Source organism: Melozone crissalis, unplaced genomic scaffold, assembly GCF_028551555.1.
Source record: "Melozone crissalis strain CALT ecotype California unplaced genomic scaffold, PUWL_Pcris_2 ptg000029l_1, whole genome shotgun sequence".
In the NCBI taxonomy this organism is placed as follows: Eukaryota; Metazoa; Chordata; class Aves; order Passeriformes; family Passerellidae; genus Melozone; species Melozone crissalis.
The window spans coordinates 18,008,128-18,031,183 of record NW_026535807.1 but is presented as its reverse complement, the minus strand read 5'-3'; the positions used below and the strand labels follow the sequence as shown (position 1 = coordinate 18,031,183).

Genomic DNA, 23,056 nt, shown 5'->3' with positions numbered 1-23,056 from the left:
AACAATCTGTGTGAGAATAGGGAATTGTAACTATTCTGTTTCATGGAAAAGAAATATGGAATTGGAGCAGCATTGGGGAACTCAGAGCTAAAAATGTTTGTGTAACCCTGTGTGCTCCTGCAGAAGAAAAGGGGCAAATAATATTCTAAATATACAAAGTAAGACTGAAGACATTGCAATTACTGTGCAGAAATTCTGTGCACACATAGAGACCAGGACGTGGCAACCACAAAGTTTTGGAAAAGGCAGCTTTGGAAACCCCTCAGTTGTAAATCCCAGCCTGCAGCAGTGCCCTGCACCTGAAGGAATAATATTTTAACCCTGACACATTCATCAACAATGATAATAAACTGGAAATGTTCTATTTTGGCTATAAATTTGGGGAAGAGGATGGGTAAGGAAGGGCAGGTTCTAATAGGAAATTGTAGCTGTTCTGTTTAATGGGGAGAAATATAAAATTGAGGCAGCATTAGGAAACTCAGAGCTATAAATGTTTGTGTATCCCTGTGTGTTCCTGCAGAAGAAAAGGTGCAAATAATATTCCAAATATACAAAGCAAGACTGAAGACATTGCAATTACTGTGCAGAAATTCTGTGCACACATAGAGACCAGGATGTGGCAAGCACACAGTTTTGGGAAGGATTTCCCCTCTGTTGGAAATCCCAGCCTGCAGCAGTGAAGGAATAATATTTTAACCCTGACACGTGCAACAATAATGATAATAAACTGGAAATGTTCTATTTTGGCTATAAATTTGGGGAGGAGGATGGGTAGGGAAGGACAGCTTCTGAACCATGAAGAGATCATACTCTGAATAAATATCTATTAATAAGTATATATCAATAAATCTATATTTATTTATTAATTATTTATATATTTATTTAAATATATATAATAAATATATATTAATAAATATATACTCTGAATAAATGAGTGCAGCTGTCACATTGCTAAAACCTCTTTGTTGGGCCAGTGTAATTTGGATAATGAGCTAAAAGTTCCTGGTAGCCTCAATGGCAGAAAGAAGAAGAATTTGTTACCTTTGGCCAATCAGGGCACTTTTCCTCCAGGGATTGCTGTGCTCATCTGTGCCCTGGGGCTTTCCCTTGAATTTTGCAGCAATTTCCCCTGCATTGCCACAGCAAAAATCCCAGCTGGCCTTCCACCCTCTGCCCCTCCCTGCCCCTTCTGCTTTCTCATATTTAAAGTTCACAGCCCCAGTGATTTCTGTGCCCCGAACCTCTCCCACCTGCCCGTGCCCTGAGCTGTCCCTCAGTGCCCTGAACACTTTTTACTCTCTTCAGCTGTGGATCAGGGCTTAGATCCACCCTAAATATTCATATAAAAGTGGATTTCCCCACTAAGGTGCAGCTGGGAAGGACTGAAATCATAAAAACACAATTTTTACTGAAGTTTCCTATAGATGAAACCTTCCCCAGCTGTCAAACAGGTCAGAAAAACCAACGAGAAGCGCAAAAATCAATTTTTTTTAACAAACCCGAGGTGTCCTTAAATGCTCAGCGCACAGGAGAGTGGAGAAAAAAATGAGTTTAGAAAGCTCAGGGAGAGGAGGAGGAGAGCAGGAACTCTGCATGCATCTCATGAATGTTCTACTTTCCCCCTTTGAATGCAGACATCAGCCTTGGCCACGGCCAAAGCCTCGCCATGAAGGGCCATTCTTTGCTGTCACTTCAGCCTCAAACAAAAGACACTTCAGGAGATACAATCCTTGCTGCCCAGTTCCTTTTCCTGGGCTCTTACAATGGGCCCTAGTTCTTTCTTTTATTTTTCTTTTTTTTTTTTTTTTTTGCCTTCCACACATCTTTCTCTCTTTTATTTTTTTTTTTTAATTTTTTTGTTTCTGTCCTTTTGCTCCTTCTTTCTGCCTCATTGAATCCATTAAGGCCTTTAGATGGGCTGCTATTGAGAAATAAATTTTCTTTGGGGCTAGTGACTGAGTTTTAACTGCTGGCAAGCAAGGCTTAACTCCTGAGGGGAGGGAAAATGATGGGTAAAATATACAAAAAAACATTTCTGAGTTTGGGATCTTCAAGCACACTGGATACCTAGCAATGCCTTGCTCCTCAAGGAAAAGGAAAAGGAATAACCTAATCCCAGGAATTTTCCTACTTTTCCTCAAGGAAAAGGAATAGCCCAATCCCAGGAATTTTCCCACTTTTCCTCAAGGAAAAGGAATAACCCAACCCCAGGAATTTCCCCACTTCTCTCATGCATTTATCTTGACACACTGAGTTTTCTTTCTGCTGGTATTTCTCAGCAGATTAATATATTCTCTTATTTTAGTGAGTGATTTTTGCACAACTGGAAATGATAAGGCCTCAAGAGAGGCTCTGCTATAGAAGAGGTCCTCAATAAACACAAGATTACCCCAGTCAGAAATATTTTTCATTCAGGCCTATTTTTATAAATTATTTCAATTTTTTTTAATTGTTTTCCATCACAGAATTGTTGGCCCACCTCCATAAGTGTAAAGTGCAGAAACAGAAATACAAATCTCACTTGATTTTCTTCCTCAGTTTATATCCCAGAACCAGCAAAAGATATATTAGCTCCCCTTATTAGGCATTTTTTCTGCTTTGTGACTCAGGGAGTGGGGACAGTTACAGAAATTCTGTGACTTTTTCTTTGCAGCCTTGCTGCAAATCTTTAGGCAGAATAGAGAGGCTCCAAGCTTTACAGAGAGGTAAGCAATTGAATCCAACCAGGTTTAAATTAAGCAATTAAATCCAACCAGCTTTAAACTTTTAAGTTTAAATTTTAAGCTTACAAAAGATGTTTTTCTTTGGAGAAACCATTGAAACTTACTGCTTGGTATTTGAAATTCTTTGGTTTAGGCAGGAAAAAGATCACATTTGGAAAGAACAGATATAGGGCTGAGTTATTTGGTTCTCCTCATTAGAATTCATAATTTTTTTATTATCAAAAATTATGAATAAAAATAATATTGGACATAATTGGGGGGAACATTATGTTGTGATAGATTATTTCAAAGCCACCAAAACCCAGTTCAAAGCAAGAGAGCTAAAATTCACCTCAGAACCAGGACAAAAAACCTTAAACCTCAAATTTCTGAGAGTGACAGAAATAATTCACAAAATATAAAGAAATATGAGCTGGAAGTGTGTGGGGGGGTGCAAAAATAATTTATTATGTCTGGAAAATAAAGTTTTTTGGGGATGTGCATCCAGCTCCCCTCCAGGGGGAGAAGGGAGCACAAATATAAAACCAGAGCTAAGGGAGAATATTTTGAATTCAATAGTGAGAGGCAAAACCACACTCAGCCAGCAGGGCCTGGGAACTCCAGCTTTGCATCTTAAATTGTTCACAAAAATTCTGGGCATTTTCCTCAACAGCAAAATGAAAAATATATTATAACCAAAAGTTAACTACAGTTGCAGCTTTATTTAATAGGTTTAATTTAGTAGTGCACAGTGTAGAGCTTAATTTGTTGGAATAAACTCCCAACAGGTTTGGGATCAGGGGTCTATTTTATACTGAATTATTCAGAACTGCAGCCTCAGTTGAGGAGAACAGGTGCTCCTCAAAACTGTAGGCATGATATTTTCTGAAAAATCCCTTTGCCAGGAGTTTTTCTCCTGAGAAGCTGAGAGGCCTCAGGAACAAAATGTAAGCAATGGTTATCTGCTGCTGTGGAATGCAACAGGTGCATCTGTGATTGGTCTCATGTGGTTGCTTTTAATTAATGGCCAATCACAGTCAGCTGGCTTGGACTCTCTGAGAGTCACAAGATTTTATTATCATTCCATTCTATTCCTTGCTAGCCTTCTGATGAAATCCTTTCTTCTGTTCTTTTAGTATAGTTTTATTATAATATATATCATAAAATAATAAATCAGCCTTCTGAAACATGGAGTCAGATCCTGGTCTCTTCCCTCATCCTGAGACCCCTGCGAACACCACACACAAAACCATCATAAAATAAAAAACCAACCCAGATGTCTCTACCTTTAGTTACACCTTGTTAAAATGTAAGTGTGAATTAAGGATTTTTTAGTACATTTCCTAGGCCACCTCAATGATTCATTACAAATGGTCCAGCTTTCAGTGACTCTTTCCTGCCCATCATAGATTAACAATAATGTCAAACCCCTTTTCAGGAGATTTTTCTGTTGTTGTTAACTGGATTCTATGTCAAGATGTCCCAGCACACAGGCTGTACCTGTTCTCTTTCATCTCTGGGGTTTTGACATACATAATTAATGTAGATTTACAAAAATGTCCTGACACTTCACCGGCCCTTCAGTGCCTCCAGCTCAGCAAACCAAAGTGATCCATGGCACTAATTACCAAGGGATCCATGGCACTAATTACCATGGGATCCCTGGCACTAATTACCAAGCGATCCATGGCACTAATTACCACTTGATTCCTGGCACTAATTACCACATGATCCATGGCATTAATTACCACGTGATCCATGGCACTAATTACCAAGCGATCCATGGCACTAATTACCACTTGATTCCTGGCACTAATTACCATGTGATTCATGGCACTAATTACCAAGTGATCCCCGGCACTAATTACCATGTGATCCATGGCACTAATTACCATGTGATCCCTGGCACTAATTACCAAGGGATCCAGGGCACTAATTACCATGTGATCCATGGCACTAATTATCACTTGATTCCTGGCACTAATTACCATGTGATCCATGGCACTAATTACCAAGTGATCCCTGGCACTAATTACCATGTGATCCCTGGCACTAATTACCACGTGATCCATGGCACTAATTACCAAGAGATCCCTGGCACTAATTACCAAGAGATCCATGGCACTAATTACCATGTGATTCATGGCACTAATTACCAACTGATCCCTGGCACTAATTACCAAGGGATCCATGGCACTAATTACCATGTGATTCATGGCACTAATTACCAACTGATCCCTGGCACTAATTACCAAGGGATCCATGGCACTAATTACCATGTGATTCATGGCACTGATTACTAACTGATCCCTGGCACTAATTACCAAGGGATCCATGGCACTAATTACCATGTGATTCATGGCACTGATTACTAACTGATCCCTGGCACTAATTACCACGTGAGGAGCAGTGCAGCACAGCAAAGATCAGCAGCTGTGCAGCCAGAACATGAATTTCAGGCAATCACAGAATAATTAAGGCTGGAAAAGACCAACCCCAAACCCAGCTATGTCAAAGCCACCGCTGTCCCCAGGGGCCACATCCACGTGTCCTTGGAACCCTTCCAGGGATGGGGATTAAACCACTGGCCTGGGATCCTCATCCCCTTTTCAGGGCAGAATTTTTTCCCAATGTTCAACCTAAACCTGCTACAACATGAGGCTACTCCTCTCATCCTGTCCCTTGTCCCAGTTCTGTCAAAGCCACCACTGTCCTCAAGTGCCACATCCACATGTCTTTGGAATGCTCCCAGGGATGGGGATTAAACCACTGCCCTGGGAGCCTCCTCCTGTGCCTCAGCACCTTTTCAGGGCAGAATTTTTTCCCAATATCCAACCTAAACCTGCTGCAACCTGAAGCCACCTGCTCTCATGCCGTCTCTTGTTCCGTGGGGGCAGAGCCTGACCCCCTCCTGCCAGATCATTTCAGAGAGCAATAAAGTCCTCCTTGAGCCTCCTTTTCTCCAGGCTGGACATCCCTTTTGTTCCTTTTTGTTCCTTTTGTTCCTTTGGGAGAAATTTTTCCCAATATTCAACCCAAATCTGCTGCAACCTGAGGCCACCTCGTCTCATCACGTCTCTTATTCCCTGGGGACAGAGCCTGACCCCACCTAGCTGCGCCTTCCTGACAGATAATTTTAGAGTAATAAAGTCCTCCTTGAGCTTCCTTTTCTCCAGGCTGGTCATTTCTTTTGTTCCTTTGGGAGTCATTTTTCCCAATATCCAACCCAAACCTGCTGCAACCTGAGGCCACCTCCTCTTATCCATCCTGTCTCTTGTTCCCTGGGGAACCACCTGGCTGCAGCCTCCTGACAGATCATTTTAAAGAGCAATAAAGTCCTCCTTGACCCTCCTTTTCTCCAGGCTGGACGTTCATTTTGTTACTTTTTGTTTCCTTCTTTTCCTTTTGGAGACATTTTTCCCAATATCCATCCCAAACCTGCTGCAACCCAAGGCCACCTCCTGTCCCTTGTTCCCTGGGGGCAGAGCCTGATCCCTCCTGCCAGATCATTTTAGAGCAATAAAATCCTCCTTGAGCCTCCTTTTCTCCAGGCTGGACATCCCCATGTCCTTCAGAAATTCATCTTAAACCCCTCAGACTGCTCAGAGCATTAAATGCACTCAGCAGCCTCTGAGGACTCTGGTGTAAGTTTTGTGTGTAAAGCTTAAATTAAATGCTCAAAGCAGGAAATATCTAGGGCTCTGAATGGAATCTAACTAATTTTCCTAAATGGAACTTTTAGAGAACATTACAGGTGAAGGCAATAAGCACAATCACAGAGAAAAGAGAAGGAAATCACTAGCAAAAGAGTAAAACAAGAAATTATTCCCTCATTTGCACATATCTTGCTTCTTGTGGTACCTACAGGAGCGAAGCTGTTCCTCTGAAAATATAAAAACTTCTCTGCTTTGCTCTGGTGCTTGTAACTTTTCCAGTGGGTTTGTGCAGAAAGTGGAAGATTTAATGAGCAATGAAGGTGGCAAGGAGAGTATCAGAGCCCTTTGTCCTTTTATGTTTATATCCAACAGCTACAAATGCTGCCAGGTCATTTCTCAGGGTTTACAACAGTGAGCTGCAAACTGAGCAGTGTCCTTCTAGAGCTGCAGTGCATTCCCAGTGATAAATCAGGGGAGAAGAATCCTGGGCAATCATGAATCTGTTATTTTTTTGACTCACAGGAGTATTTAATCATGAATCTTGGTTTTTTTTTGACTCACAGGAGTATTTAATCCAGCATTTTAGCTCCTGTTTCTGCAAAAAGAGGAGTCACATCAGAGCTTTACTCATGTGCCACAGCAAACCCTGCAGAGCTCTCTGGGCTGTGGGTGACAGATTCTGCAGGGTGGAAAGGGGTAAAAAGTGTCTGACAGAACCACAATATTATCAAAGGCTTGATGAGAATGTGCAAGACATTTTCAAATTTGATTATGACCTGAAAAGCCAAGCAGATTTATTTTAGACCCTCTTGGCTCTGGGGCTACAACATCCCTGTTCCCAGTCCTCAGCAGCACCCTTTGTATTTAAAATATAAAATATTGAGAGGCATCTTAAATTCAGCACCTTCTGACATCAGCAGGAAGTGGGAATTCAGGGAACTTTGAGCACAAAGAGAAGGAAAGGATCCAAATATTCAGAAGTCAGAATCAGAATAATATCCAGTGATTACGGCATGTAGAGGAGTTCCAGGAAATGTTGAAGAAAGGGTTCCTGTGAGATTTTTCTCTCTTGCAGCTGGTTCTGCACAATGGGAAGGATTTCTCATCACTTATTAACCAGTAACTAGTGCAGAAGTAAAAAATCACTGAGCAAGAACTATTTGAGTTTAGCTCTGGCAAAAGAATATTTGCATTATTTTTACAAGAACCCATTGAAAAAGACCCAAAATATATAAGAATTCAGTGTTCATACAATCAGTGTGATATTCTAATAATAAATCCAGAGGGAGAATATTCTTTCAACACTTCACACCAGAAAATGCTGCCTTGGTGTTGAGTCATACGTGACAAAACCTCATCCACACTTTAATTAATGTGCTGTGGGTGGCGTAAAATGCTCTGATATCAATAAATTAAAAATGATACAAAGACTCTGGGGGTTTTAATATTTTTGATTCAGCTTCTCCTCCTCTACAACACAAATCCTGAAACATATCCGTGCTGATTTGCTCTCATTCCACCTCAAGTGGTCCAGGCAGGAAAGCTAGATTGTTTTTTAACTTGAGTCTATTAATTGAGGTTATTAATACAGAAGTCTTTTCAGATCAGTAGTTGGAGACACTCAAACCCCTACTCTGTAGTGACACAGATGATACAAAAAATAGGCTTTGATTTGGGCTGGATATGAGAAATGTAACAAAATAATAAAAAAGAAATAAATTTTAAACAAAATCAAATATTGTAATGAAGCAACAAGTAGGGAATAATTGATTAATGGAGAGAAATTAAGTTCTAATATCAATAAATTTTAAATGATACAAAGACTGTGGGGGTTTTAATACTTTTGATTCAGCTTCTCCTCATCTAGAGCACAAAATCCTGAAGAATCTCAGTGCTGATTTGCTCTCATCCCCACTCAAGTGGTCCAGGCAGGAAAGCTAGATTGTTGTTTAACTTGAGTCTATTAATTGAGATTATTAATATAGAATTCTTTTCAAATCACTAATTGGAGACACTCAAACCCATGCTCTGTAGTGACACAGGTGATACAAATAATAAGCTTTGATTTGGGCTGGATAACAGAAATGTAACAAGATAATAAAAAATAAATATTTTTTTAATAAAATTAAATATTGTAATGAAGCAACAAGTAGGGAATAATTGATTAATGGAAGGAAATTAAGCATTGGGAGAGGTTTTCCCAAGACATGAGCAATCCCTTAAAAACGTTAAAGGTTTTTAAGATGCATCCAAACACGAAGACAACAGCTCCAAGTTCAGTGCTGAGCCTTCTTTGACCAAGAAGTTTCACCAGAGACTTTCCAAGGTCCCTCCCAACTTTTACATTTTTATAACTCCAAGTCCCTGCCAGGGTTTCTGACCAGGGATATCAGCACAGGACAGGGATGTGTTGATGCACCCAAAAATTAACCAAGAGCAGGAAAGAAAACTGAAAATGCTTTTCTGTAACTTTGAGTCCAGCAGGCTCCTCCCTCCAAAAGAACAGAGAGACCTGAGCTCAATGAAATGGTTTGTTTGCAAAAATTCTCATGAAAATAAAAAATAAAAAGGAAAATATTAGGGTTACTGCCTTCAGCAAGTAATTTAGGAAAAATGCATTGGCAGCTACTGGGGTTGCTCTCTCAAAGTTTAAATTTGGTTAAATTAATAAATGAATAATCAAGATCCACAAAAGAACAGGTTCCCTTCTACCTGAAGATTGCATTAATGAAATGGGAAGATAAAAAATTAGGGAGACTCAGCAGCTCTGTGTACAATACAGAAAAACTCCGAATTTTCATAACCACAAATCAAAAGAAATCAAAAAGTATTTTCGAAATCAAAAGAAACCAGAAATCAAAAGTATTTTAGAAAAATCAGATACTGAGCCAAACCTAATGATCAGAGACTGGAATGATAATTTAAATGTTAAAAAAGTTAACTTTCTTCAGTCTTCTAGATAGTTCTTACCTCATCTTTGGAAGCATTTGATCTCAGCTACTGACAGGTCTTCTCCATGAGGTGGAGATCAGATATTAACAAAGCAATATTCAAAATACAAATAAAATTATGGTAACTGCACTGGCATATTTTTCTCCTTCTGATTTTGAGTTTCTCATTGAAGGGTCCTGCATTTTGCATATTTTCAACATTTAAAATGTGAAAGCTGGCACACAAATACCTTCAGATCTAAGATTGGATAATTCAGGGCAAGAAAAGTTTGAATAATTAAGGACAAGGAGCTCTGAAAGGGCACAAATCCATTTCACCTGAAAGCTGCCAGAATCACCTGGATTTATTTCGCCATTTCACAGCTGTTGGAAGGGAAAATGGAAATGCTTTGTGAGAAAGTGATGGATTTCAAGAACAGTAATGGAAAAGTTTGGAACATCCTGTTAACAGTGTAATAGGCACTTCCTCTGGAGTTAAACTTGATGTTAGTCTTAATATATTTAATATCCTGAAATATTAAATATTCATGATCTGTGGTAGTGCTGGTTGGAGAATGATGGAGTTATTTTATAACAGCTTTTAAGGCTTGGATTTTTTTTTCCATCATGCATTAGAATGCAGAGTAAAAAAGAGGAAAAGGGTGAAGAAACCTCCTGAATATTTCAGAAAGCACAAGTGTGTGGAGAGGACTCACCTTCTCCGTCTCATCTCTGGTTCCCCTATCCTCTTTCTCTCCCCTCTCCTGTCCCACAGACACCTCCCTTTGAAAATGTTTCAAAGGTGATAAAACTTTAAGTTTTTCTGCTTTAAATAAAAGTATTTTTTCATTGAAATTATCCAATCCAATTAAAGTCTGTCATAAATTTAACAGAATGTTACATTATTATCATAAAAAACCCCAGAAGTCAATTTTAAATGTTTCCGGGAAATGAGCATATACTAAATTCAATTTAGTGGGAAGGCTTATGGATGAGCTTAAATATGAGTTTTAGAAATGGCATTAGATTTGAAATGGAAATTTCAGCTGAGAAATCTGCTACATCATTTATATTTCAGAACATTTCATCCATTTATAGCATCTCCAATACCTGAGTCCTGCCTTTGTTTTTAAGCTGGGAATTTTGCTGCTCTGGGAAGGCAATGCCATGGCCCAGATTCCCAGAGATTAGGCTGGAAAAAGTGGAAGAATATTGAATAAACAGAATTAAAAAATTAAAAATAGTGAATGTATGCCCAGGGGAAAAACCTGCACTGCAGAAACAGAGCTGGAAAAAGGAATTATCAATATGATATTGAATTATCGATTATCAATATGATATTGAATTATCAATATGATATTGAATTATCGATGTTGGCTAGAACACATATTTTAACCATTTATAGCATCCTCAACACCTGAGTGCTGCATGTATTTTTAAGCTGGGAATTTTGCTGCTCTGGGAAGGCAATGCCACGGCCCAGATTCCCAGAGATTAGGCTGGAAAAAGTGGAAGAATATTGAATAAACAGAATTAAAAAATTAAAAATAGTGAATGTATGCCCAGAGGAAAAACCTGCACTGCAGAAACAGAGTTGGAAAAAGGAATTATCAATATTATATCATATAAATTAGAAATATGATATTGAATTATCAATATAGGACAGATCCTCCCTGAGAGCCAGGGACCCTGTGGAAAGGCAGGTTCATGGGTACCACAGGCTCTCCTGAGAAATGTGGGAATTTACCAATCCTGAGGAATTCCTCGGGATTCTGGAAACAGAACAGGTGCTCGTGGCAAACTGATTTAAATGCTGCAAGTATACCATGATTCTGCCTCTTACAGAACCCTGGTCTAAAGGTTTTAAAGCTTGAGACCTATAAAGTTGAATATTGGGCATGAATTCCCTTCTCTTTGCGCTTCTGTTGAAAGACTAGAAGTTATTTCTGCTTGTTGAAAAGTTTATTATCCCATTTCTCGTGCCCAAGACAGGCTGTTCTCTCCTAGGCTGACCTCATCAGAGAGGTGGTTATCAAAATCACACTGAAATGAAATCAATTTATTCCACCTAGCTAAAGCTGAGGGTTTAGCCATCAGAAAAAGAAAAAAGCCATCAGAAGCCATCAGAAAAAGGAAAAAGAAAAGGTCAGACAGGTTATCCACCTTCAAAGCACAAGATCTGGTTCTGGGGAAATGGCATAAACTGAAAGAATGGAAGGACAATAAAATCCTGGATGCAAACTCCAGAAATGTAAAATAAATCCTTTCTAAAGTCACTTCAGCCCCTTCTGAGCCCAGGGCTGCTCCCACTGCTGTGTCTGTGAGTGCCTCTGCCCAGCCTCGCGTGCGTGCACACACCTGCAGCCTCAGAGCCTCCCCTGCACCCCTGGGGCACATTAAACCATGCTAGAATACATTTCCATCCTCAGACATTCCTTCTGATGGAGAAAAAAACCCAGTTTTGCTCAGTTTCATTTCTTCCCCTCAGCTGCAGCCCCTCAGAAAACTCCAAAGTGTTCATGCACCTCCCTGAGCCCACATCAAAGGTGTGAGGACATTGATCTTGTCGTTCCCTTGGATCACTTTGGCTTCTCCAGATCAAACTCTTTAGGATTTTCCCCTGCCTCTAAACTATTCATTCTTATCCTGATGCTTCAGGTTTGAACTTTTATATTTTCAGGTTCTGTGTTGCTTTAGTGTGAGGGTCTGGGTTCCATATGAGGGGATGGTGAGCTCTGGGAGACAAAACAATTCCTGCTCCAGCTGGGCACCAAGGACAAATGATCCCAATCTCAGCCCAGGAGCACAAACACCGTGGGCTGGAGAGAGAAAAACAAGCAGGGTGGGACTGCCTGGGCTAAAGCTGGAATGGGACAATGAACTGCAAGGTGCAAATGGAGCAGAACTGATCACAGTGACAGACCCCGTGCCCGGCCGTGCATTTTGGGGATGATTTTGGTTCATCTTGGGTTCATTTTGTGACCATTTTGGTTCATCTTGGGTTCATTCTATGACCATTTTGGTTCATCTTGGGTTCATTTTGTGACCATTTTAGTCCACCTTGGGTTCATTCTGTGACCATTTTGGTCCACCATGAGTTCATTTCATGACAATTTTGGTCCACCTTGGGTTCATTTTGGGGCCATTTTGGTTCATCTTGGGTGCAGCCCTGGCTGGGCTCTTGTGCTGCCCAAGGTGCATCCATGGAGGAGATCCTTTGAATAAATCCCTGTTGTATTCTTTAACTCCATCCAGTCCCTGTTTTAGGTCAGCCTTCCCAAGGCATCACCTCCTGCCCCTGGCAGCATTCTCAGCAGTGATTTTGTGATTTTCCCTGAACTGGGGAAGGTGGGGCTGCAGGAATCTATGTGTGTGTGTGTGTGGAAATTCTTCTTATGTGTGTGGAAATTTCTTGGGAAATGCAGCAGCAGCTTAAGTGGCACAGTTGGCAAACACACCCAGAATCAGCAACAGGGAACAGCCAAAATGTCGGTAATATCAAGGATGTGTGCAGTTGACACAGCTGAAAAAATTCACTCTGGCGTTTTCTAAATTTCAAAAATCCATTACTTGTCAAATATTTCATTTATAAACAAGATCACTAAAACAGAAATAAAAATATCCTCAACTACAACCCAAACTACATAAGAAACAATTGAAAATTAGATATTTCAGTGCAGCAATTTTGTTCCTGGTTTCCTTTATTTCCAACATGAGAAAGCAGTGATTTTTTTAAAATCTTTCCTCCAGATCTGTGGCTCTTTTCCTCTCTCAGTGCAGTTGATAATGCAGATATTCTCCTCAGAGCTGTGGCTGACACCATTCCAGGGGCATCTTCTCCATCACCCCATGGCTCCCTGCTCCCACGATTGAGTGGAATTCACCCAAAAAGTCCTAAATATTTTTATTTTCCCCCGTAACATTCCTGTCTTGGTCCCTCTCTGAGTGCTTTCATTATTTCTGCTCTTGTTGCTCAATCTGTATTTTTAAATTCACTTTTTATGTGCATCAAAACTCTCAGTGACTCTCTTTTGGGGCAAAATCCAAATTTTGCAGAATTTACACACAGAAATCAACACAACCTGGTTTCTTTCCAGTAAAGCTCATTGCTAGATTAACAAAAATAAAATGTATTTTAAAATTCTCTTTTTATGTGCATCAAAACTCTCAGTGACTCTCTTGTGGGGCTGGGAGTTTTGAATCCTGACAGTTTGGGGCAAAATCCAAATTTTGCAGAATATTTACACAGAAATCAACACAACATGTTTTTTTTTTTTTTTCCAATAAATCTCATTGTTAAATTAACAAAAATAAAAAAAAAAACCACCCAGCCTCACCTAAGAGAATTAGAGAAAAAGCAAATCACGAAACCAAAAGGACCAAAAAACACGAAGAACTCCTAATTACAATTAATTACAGTTCCTCACACATGTGAAATTCCCCTGTTCTGGTGGAAATAAATATTTCAGGCTCACCTTTCCAGTGGATTTGGTGCCTTTCCAGATGCAGAAGTAGCAAATAGTCCAAGCAGCCAGGAGGCACAGGGCGAGCTCCCAGCGCAGATTCCCAATGTGCTCAATCCCATCGGAAATCGCCAGCACCCTCCGTCTTCCATGGGGGGAAAAAAAGGGGAAAAAATTAAAATATTGAGCTGAAACGGCACTACATGGGAAATACTGGGATAAAAGTCGATTCATTACAAAAATAAAATTGAATATTGAGCTAAAATGGTGCTACATGGGAAATACTGAGATAAAAGTCAATAAATTACAAAAAAATTAGAATATTGAGCTGAAACAGCACTACATGGGAGATACTGGGATAAACATGAATTAATACCAAAACAAAAATTAGAATATTGAGTTGAAACAGCACTACATAGTAAATACTGGAATAAAAGTCAATTAATTACAAAAAAAAATTAGAATTTTGAGCTAAAACCGTGCTACACGTGAAATGCTGGGATGAAAGTGAATTGATTACCAAAAAAAATTATAAAATTGAGCTCAAACAGCATTACATGGGAAATATTGGGATAAAAATCAATTAATTACAAAGAATATTATAATAGCAAGGAAAACAACATTGTATATGGAATACTGGGATAAAAGTCAATTAATTACAAATCAGAATATTAAGTTAATTAGAATATTAAGTTAAAATGGCACTACATGGGCACTACTTAGTTGCAAAAAAAATTATAATATTGAAGAAAATATTTTTCATTACATATGAAAAACTTGGATAAAATTGAATTAATTACAAAAAAATAGAATATTGAGCTAAAACAGCACTATGTGTGAAATTACATACGAAAATGTAGGATAAAACTGAAATAATTATAAAAAAAATCTAATATTGAGCTAAAACACGATTACATGGGAAATACTGGGATAAAAGTGATTTAATTACAAAAAAAAAAGATTAAAATAGTGAAGAAAACAACATTGCATATGGAATACTGGGATAAAACTGAATTAATTACAAAAAAAAAATATTAGAACATTGAACTAAAACGGTTCTACATGTGAAATACTGGGATAAAAGTGAATTAATTACCAAAAAAATAGAATATTGAGCTAAAGCAGCACTAGTTGTTAAATGCTGGGATAAAACTGAATTAATTAAAAAAAAAAAGTGGTGATATCGGAAAATAACAGTATTACATATAAAAAACCAGGATAAAATGGAAATAATTATGAAAAAAATTATAATATTGAAGAAAGCCAACACTACATATGAAATACTGGGCTAAACTGAATTAATTACAAAATAAAAAGATGATTATATTTGAAGAAAACCAGCATTACTTTTGAAACAAAGGGTTAAAACTGAATTAATTTGATTAAATGACTCCTGTTTACCCACTACTGAAAACACCCCGTGCTACAGTAGAAAGAGACATAAAAGCAGAATATTCCAGGTATTTTGTATCTGGTTAGAAATAAACAAATGTTTCACTTTTCCAAGTTAGCGATGAAATTTTAACTTTAGAACAACTTTTCCTTAAAGTCAAAGAAAAATAAATTATTTTAATTATTTATTTTAATTATTTATATATTTAATTATTTACCAATATATGAGCTAAAATAAAACACTTCCTAAATAAATGGTTTTTCAATTTGATTTCTTTTCTTGAAAAAATTTTATAACATTTATTTTTACGTCTTAACCTTAAATTTCATTAATTTCCTTTTGTAATTAGAGCAATAACATTAAAATATTTCTTTTCAAAACCTCAACATTTTGAAGCAACTTAAAGCAACAAATGCACAAAGACATTCACTTAAAAGTTTTTTAAACACTATCCTGAAATAAATCATCCTAGGAAGAGATTTATTTGAAATCTTTATTTCAAGTTAATAAATAATAAATAAAATTAATAAATTAATACAGTTAAATTTATAGGTTATTAAATAAATATAATTTAATTTTAAAATTATTATAACCTCAGACTTGTATTCCTCTCCCTCCCCACTGTGAGTGAAAACCAATTAATTGATTTTCCCTGGTTTCAATTGATTATATAATTAATATCTACATAGGTATTCACATAATTTAATTACAATTTAGTAGAAAGGTTAAATATTAAGTTCAAACCAAGCAAACTATAGTTACATATAAAATAAATATAAAAGTATTCTTCCTTTTGTATTTGGTTCAATTATTGTCCGATTCAACAAATTTAGGGATATAAAGTCTGATCCTGTAATTCCAGCTAATAAAATATGACAGTTAAAGGACATAGAATATTTATATGAAAAATAGAATTCTTATAGGAGATAGAAATATTTAAATGAAACAAAATGAAATTTTAAAAATTAAAAAAAGGAGGAATCTGTGAAGGGAAATTCCTGGAGTGATGGAGTGGGAGGCTGGAGATGCCAAGAGGGAAAATGGAAATATGGAAGCAGCACCTGGGCAAGTTCCACACCTCCAGAGCTGCAGCTGCTGCTCATAAAATATGAGTTTAAAATCCCCCCTTTAGCTGGGGAATGACAGAATTACAGGGTAAACAAAAATCACAATTAAAACTCAAAATGACAGAATTTATCTCCATATTTCCCAATTAATAAAGACAGATTTTCCCACTCAAAAATAAAAGGGGGCAGGAAGTCAACACAAACTTTTGTAGAATTATCTGCTAAAATTAAAATTGTTGCTTTTGGGTAGGTTCCACACCTCCAGAGCTGCAAATGCTGCTCCTGATGGAGGCAGCCACTCATAAAATATGAGTTTAATATTCCCTCTTTAGCTGGGGAATGACAGAATTAACAAGGCAAACAAAAATCACACTTAAAAACCCAAAATCACAGAATTTATCTCCATATTTCCCAATTAATAAAGACAGATCTTCACACTCAACAATAAAGGGGGCAGGAAGTCAACACAAACTTTTTGAGAATTATCTGCTTAAATTGCAGATTTAAAATTGCTGCCACCTCATCCACATCTCCACCCTATCCAGGAATTGGTTTTATTCTTCAAATGTTTATTCTTTAAATCTTTATTCTTTAAATCTTTGTTATTAAAATCTTTATTATTCAAATCTCCACCAGCTTTTTTGGGGGAGAAGTGATCCAGCACGGAGCACCCTCAGTTAGCCAAGACCTGCAAAGTGCCTGAAGTTCTCTCATGAAAATGCACCCAAATGAAGAGAGGTGGCTTTTAATGAAGGGTTATTTTAATCAAGAAGAGGAAGGACATAATTGTTACCTGCACACAACATCACTGAGACATAATTGCACAGAGAGGTGATGAAATGCATCATTAAAATTCAAATTCTTCCAAGCTGTTTGACAGATGAGGGTGGAATTTTACCTAGGATGGAGTCCACCCTCCTTACAAATTCTCATCAAATCCCAAATGAAGTCCTTGAATTCTCAGATCACCCAGAAGAGGAATTAATTGCAAGAGAACCAGGTCAAAATCTGGCATAATACAATAAGAAAATGAATAAATAATATAGGGCAACAAATACTGAAAGGCCTTTTAAAGCAGTACATTTTTAAGATGAAATCTGAGACAAAATATTCATGGTTGGGCCACAATAATAATGAAATGGAAACAGTTTTCATTTAGCTATATTTACACTGTGAACTAATAATGAAAAAAATTCCTTCTGTTTTAGTCAAACTGGGTTTTTTATGGCTGTTTGGATTTATTTATGTACATGTGAACCTTAACATGAGCAAGGTTCCTTTTCCACAATGGGTGTGGAAGTCACTCAAGTTCCTACACCGTTCCCTATCTGCAAAACTTCATAAATAAATGTTCTCTCTTTCTCATGATTGAAATATTTCACCCACCAGAAGATGCCTTTGCCTTAAGAACATAATTTTTCTTAATTTTTTCTTTTTTTCATAATTCTTCTTAAGAACATAATTTTTAATGAAGGCTTGAGGTGAAGATTGTTAAAAACAACCAATTCCTGGGAGCAGGAAGAGCTCAGATTTTTCTGGATGCTCTGAAATCCCAAAAGAGCAGAGACACCTCCTTCACCCACGCAGGACTCTTGGCCAGATCCTTTTGTAAATTGTCACAATGGCAAATTAATGGGATAACCACAATTAATGGGATAACCACAATTAATTATCCCCGCGGGTCCTATTGAGAACAGACACGTGGTGCCAATCAAGGGCAGCTGTCAGCACCATAATGAGGAGTTAATTACCCCGAAGTGCTGTCAAGGCTTTGGATTTCCTTTGTTCCAGCAGAACAAAGGGTTGGTGTTTCCCTCGGAAAGGGAGCAGCAGCAAGTCCAGAAGTGATAATTAATCTGTGACATGAAATGTATGGAAAGAATGGAGCCAAGGAGGGGAAATCCCTCACAGCACTCCCTAAATTCTGCTGCTGGAACCATCTCAACAGCAGCAGGGGATGAAGTTTTGATAGGAGGGAGAAATCAGAATATGAAATTCTTCTCACAAAGCCTCAATTCAATCAAATCTGCCCCCATTCTTTTAGTATTCAACTGAAATAACAGGAAAAAGGGAAGCATTCTGAAAATCAATGGTTGCCCCTGTGTCTGAGATGTGAGGTTGATATTCAGGTGTCAGATCAGAGCTCAGCGCAGCTTCTACCTAAAACCTGCCATAAATCACTAAAAACAACGATAAAACAAGGTTCTGTAGCTTCTTCCAGTCCTTCCTCCTCTTCTCTTGCCTGCAAGAGCCCTGCACTGCCTTGTTCTCCTCAACTCCTCATGCACAGAGCACAGAAACATGCAGTAAAATCAGCAATGTGCCCCCCTCTGCTTTGAAGGAACAAGAATTTGAAAAGTTCTGTAGTGAATCTATAGCTCAGCTGCTTTGCATCCCACTTGGGTGAAAAGAAAGAAATAATTTTATCCTGCGTATCAGGACTTGTTAAAGCTGAGCATCTTTAAAACCCTCTTAAATCAAATGAGAAATAACAGACATTTCATTGCAATGCCTTGACTCTTTCTCACTAGAATTCACTGCTGGCACTTCTTTATTTGAAGTAATTATTATCAACAATATTCATTGACAGATAAAAGCCCAAGAACCTGGGAGACCACAGTAGCAGGCAGTACAACTGCAGGTAAGTATTTGAATTACTCCAGAACATCAAATCCCTGCTTGGTTGAGGCAGAATTTGCTGGCAACAACTTCAGGCTGCGTGAAACTTTTCTGTGAGAAAGATTTCTCCTGCACTGAAGACACAAATCATTAATTACTGCTGGATCTCATTGAAAACAGCAAGTGACGAGAGTTTGAAAGTTTTTATTGTAGGTTTTGAGCTGTTTGAGGGGATGTTGTTTTGTTGTGTAAAAATATTCAGCACTTCAGCCCCTTGAACCCACCCAGAGCCTGGGAGAGAGGCCAAGGGATTGGTGGCACTTGAGGTTTTTGGGCAGAATATTGAGGGAAACACATTCCACTGCCTTGGGGGAGTCTGGAATCAAAGGTTAACTCAAACCAGGGCAAGGTTTTCATTCAACAGTAGCAAATATTAATTCTCCACAGCAAATCTTGCTTGTAAGTAGAATATTAAACCCCAGCCAGAGTGGATTTGGGGTGTCTCGCACTGTGCTTGAAGGGTTCATTGCCTCTGATCACACACATTGAAATTGGCTAAATGTTAGTGAAGGTTCTTACATTTTTTCCTGTAAATAACACAGAATAAAAGTGGCAAAAGTTCCAGGAATCTAATGAATAAAAGATAAATTTAGGGGCAATAATAGAGCACATCTCCAAAGAGGGATTGTCAGAAATGCTGAGGTCTGGTCACAAGGGTCTGTGTAGTTGGGCTGAACAAAATCATTATCACACAAAATTACTACAGTGTAGATTAATTCTACTGGAGTAAAAAATATTGTAAGCCTGGCTTCAAACTCACTTGAATCTAAATATAAATGCGGATTTAAAAGGAAATAAAAATGGGTAGCCAGAAACTATCTAAATAGTTAGACTTACTAGAATTATATAAAGAAAAATTTCAGCATATTTTCACTGCACATAAAAATAAAATAATAAACCCAGGAATAAATTAGACCTCATACAAGGACCTGGTGCTCCCAATTGCCAAGGGTTACCTCTGTTCCCTCACATCACTGCACGTGCAAAATTTACACAAAATTTACCCAGATAAAATCCCACTGGGAGATGATTTCAACAAGTACCTACTGAAAATGGGACTAATTTGTTTCAGAAAGCACTAAAACACATTTCCATTTCGTGCCTCAGTGCATGGGAGAGGAAGAAGAGCTCTTCTGGTTTTGGGATTGCTGGAGAGGGGAAGGTGATGAGATAACTGAAAAGAAGCCTTTCCACCCAAATTTGAAAACAAACCTTCTGAAAGCTTACACACTATTTACTGGCTATGGGAACACTGGATTTTCCTGGGAAAGAGTGTCTTTAATAAAGTTGGAGTAGCTGAACAGCCTCTTGAGCAGAAAGAGGATTAACAGCTGCCAACACAGGGTTGAAAGGAATGTCCTGAGGTACTTCTTGAGTTATTTCATGATTTGGGAAGCTGAAGAACAGCTCCAATCTATTTGGGGAAGGTCCCTTCATGTTCCCACTTGCATTTGGAGCAGTTTCCAAGGCTTTAAAAAACCCAACAGCAAACAGCACCCAAAGAGAGGAGCCCCTTGAGGTGCCCTGTCCATGGAGGTGTGCCCAACCAGAGCATCCTGAGGGCACAAAAACAACAAAATCATGCAGTGCCCCTGTACAGAACCCTTTATTTTATATTTTATATTTTATATTTTATATTTTATATTTTATATTTTATATTTTATATTATTTTATATTATTTTATATTTATTTTATATTTTCATGCACTTTTATCCTGGCAGTTGTCAAACCCAGCCCATATTTACCTTGTGAACCTCGTCACTGAGCTCCTTGTTCAAAAATCATAACACACCTGAGGGTGTGCAGATTTCTCACCAGTTTAGGAGAAAAGGATTGGGATCTTTTAGACACCCTTTATTCCTGTGTGACAGCAAATTTAAGTTTCTATCTAAAGCTATTTCCTTAACTCACATCTTTCTTTCTCTCATTGCACTTTATGCAATTAATATTCATTTATTTCTCTGAAAATTACTTTGAATAATTGACACCCAAATGCATTCAGGTATCCTGTGCAAATACAGAGTTTCTGACTGAAAAACTTGAGCAGACATTACTTAACTCTGAAAATTCAATATTCCAATTCCAGGCACCAGAATCCTCTGTGGATCTTGAAATGCCAGGAGCTTTCCCTGCCAAAATACCTGTCAGGAAGGTGGAACATTTCCCTGTGCCTGTCTAATCTGAGCTAATTGCTGTCTAATTTAGAGAGGCAGATCCATGCATCCAGACTGCAGATGGAAAAGAAATAGCTGAGAAGGAACAAGTTGTTTTGCAAGAACCAGAGAACAAAAGATATTAAAGATTTGAGATATTCTCCACTGCCTTATCTGCTTAGATGACAACTTTGGAAAATGATACTGATAAACTTAAAAAAAATCTATGCTGAATGCTAAATATAAAACTGTGAAACCAAAATGCTGGCAGCTGACTTTGTGAAATTCTTGGGTTTTTTTAAGTTAAGATAAACATGTTTTATATAAATCAAGGTAAAAAAGTTATCCTTCAATAAAAGGAATCTAAAAAGAGTGGTTTTAATTCTTCAGTAAATTCATGACTGGATTTCATGTACTGGTTTGCAAGGTTTCTCTTTTCTGGTGTGGTTTGTTATCTTTTGACACTGAAAATGTAAAGAATGGGGCAATCTTGTCCTAGAGAACGGGTATAGAACATTCTATGTCCTGGAAGCATCAAAGCTGGAAAACATTTTTCAGCTTTAACACCTAAATCCTCTTCTGTACATTACAGGACTGTAAAAGATAACTGTCAGATTAGAGACTTTTTGAGTTTCATTGCATAAACAAAAAGTAATAGTTAGAAGATCACATACCTCTGATGAGGGACTTGGGCAAAAATGTGTGGGAGATCTCTCCCTTTTCCAGGAGGAGAGCACATATTTGAGCAGTGATAACCTTTATGAGCTTTAACCCCAGAGTGGCACAGACTCATGGAATGGTTTGGGTTGGAAGGGACCTCAAAAATCACCAAGTTTCACCCCATGGCATGGCAGGGACATTTTCCACCATCCCAGGTGCTCCCAGCCCTGTCCAGCCTGGCCTTGGGCACTGCCAGGGATGCAGGGGCAGCCACAGCTCTCCGGGCACCTGTGCCAGGGCCTCAACACCCTCACAGGGAACAATTCCTGCCCATACCCCATCTAACCCTAATCTCTTTCAGTCTGAGGCTATTCCCACTTTTCCTGGCACTCCATGCCCTTGTCCAAAGTCTCTCTGTTGGATGTCTTGCTTGTAGTTCCATTTCTCTCAACAATCTCTATCCTATTCTATAACATTTCTAAACCAACATTTCTTTTCTCAAAGTTTGCATACAAATACACACCATATAAACCTTCTATAAAATTTTAAAATTTTTCTACAAATCCATTTCCCACATCTCTCCATCTTCCCTGCAGCCCTTTCGGGTGATGGAAAGCCACAGTTCAGTGACCCCAAAGCTTCTCCTGTGCAGGTGAACAATGCCAGCTGTGCCAGCCTCTCCTCCCAGCAGAGCTGCTCCATCCTCTGCTCATCCTGGAGCCTCCTCTGGGCTCCTCCAGCAGCTCCCAGGGCTGGACACTGCTCCTGCCCTACACAGAGCACACCTTGAATCACTGTCAGAATCCAGAATTCAGCAGCACACCCCTCAGGCTGCACTAAATTGGTTCTGACCTTCCTTCCACCCAAATCCTCCAATGTGGATGAGCAGAGACACACTGGGCACTGCCTGACCCTGCTCTGTCTTGTGCCCTGATGTGATGGTGACATGGGCAGGAGTGGCACAGTGACAGTATTAACACCCTACAGATGGCAATTATCTGAGAGATAATGCCTTAAAATGAAATTATTCCTTTCAGACTTTCTTTCCCCTCCTTTAGAGTCTGATATTTAGGAAATTAAACATGGGCTGGTTGTGCCAGGTGTTTTCCCGGGGCAGTGGTGTGGTAATCACTGAAACACCTCCAGAACAAGCACAGCTACAACTACAAAATTAAACAAATGCCAATGGATTTTTTTAAAATCATATTTAGTCACTAAAAGTATTTAAAATCAAGAGAGAGTCTGGATGCAAAAGTCTCCCTGCAAGTAAACATGGGCTGGCACTTTGGCTTTTCTGGAATATCCAGAATAAGAGCTCCAGGCTCTGTGTAGTGTCCAAACCTCCCTTTTGGA

General features: G+C 38.5%; 1 protein-coding gene across 1 annotated transcript in view; it reads right to left on the bottom strand.

The window, feature by feature from the left end:
- The window catches only part of SLC6A11 (solute carrier family 6 member 11), a 105,270-nt gene that overhangs the window by 65,946 nt on the left and 16,268 nt on the right, over positions 1-23,056 (bottom strand). The window contains exon 6 of the mRNA XM_054281045.1: positions 13,764-13,896. Within this exon, the coding sequence (XP_054137020.1) occupies positions 13,764-13,896 (133 nt within the window). The remainder of the gene's footprint in view (positions 1-13,763; positions 13,897-23,056) is intronic.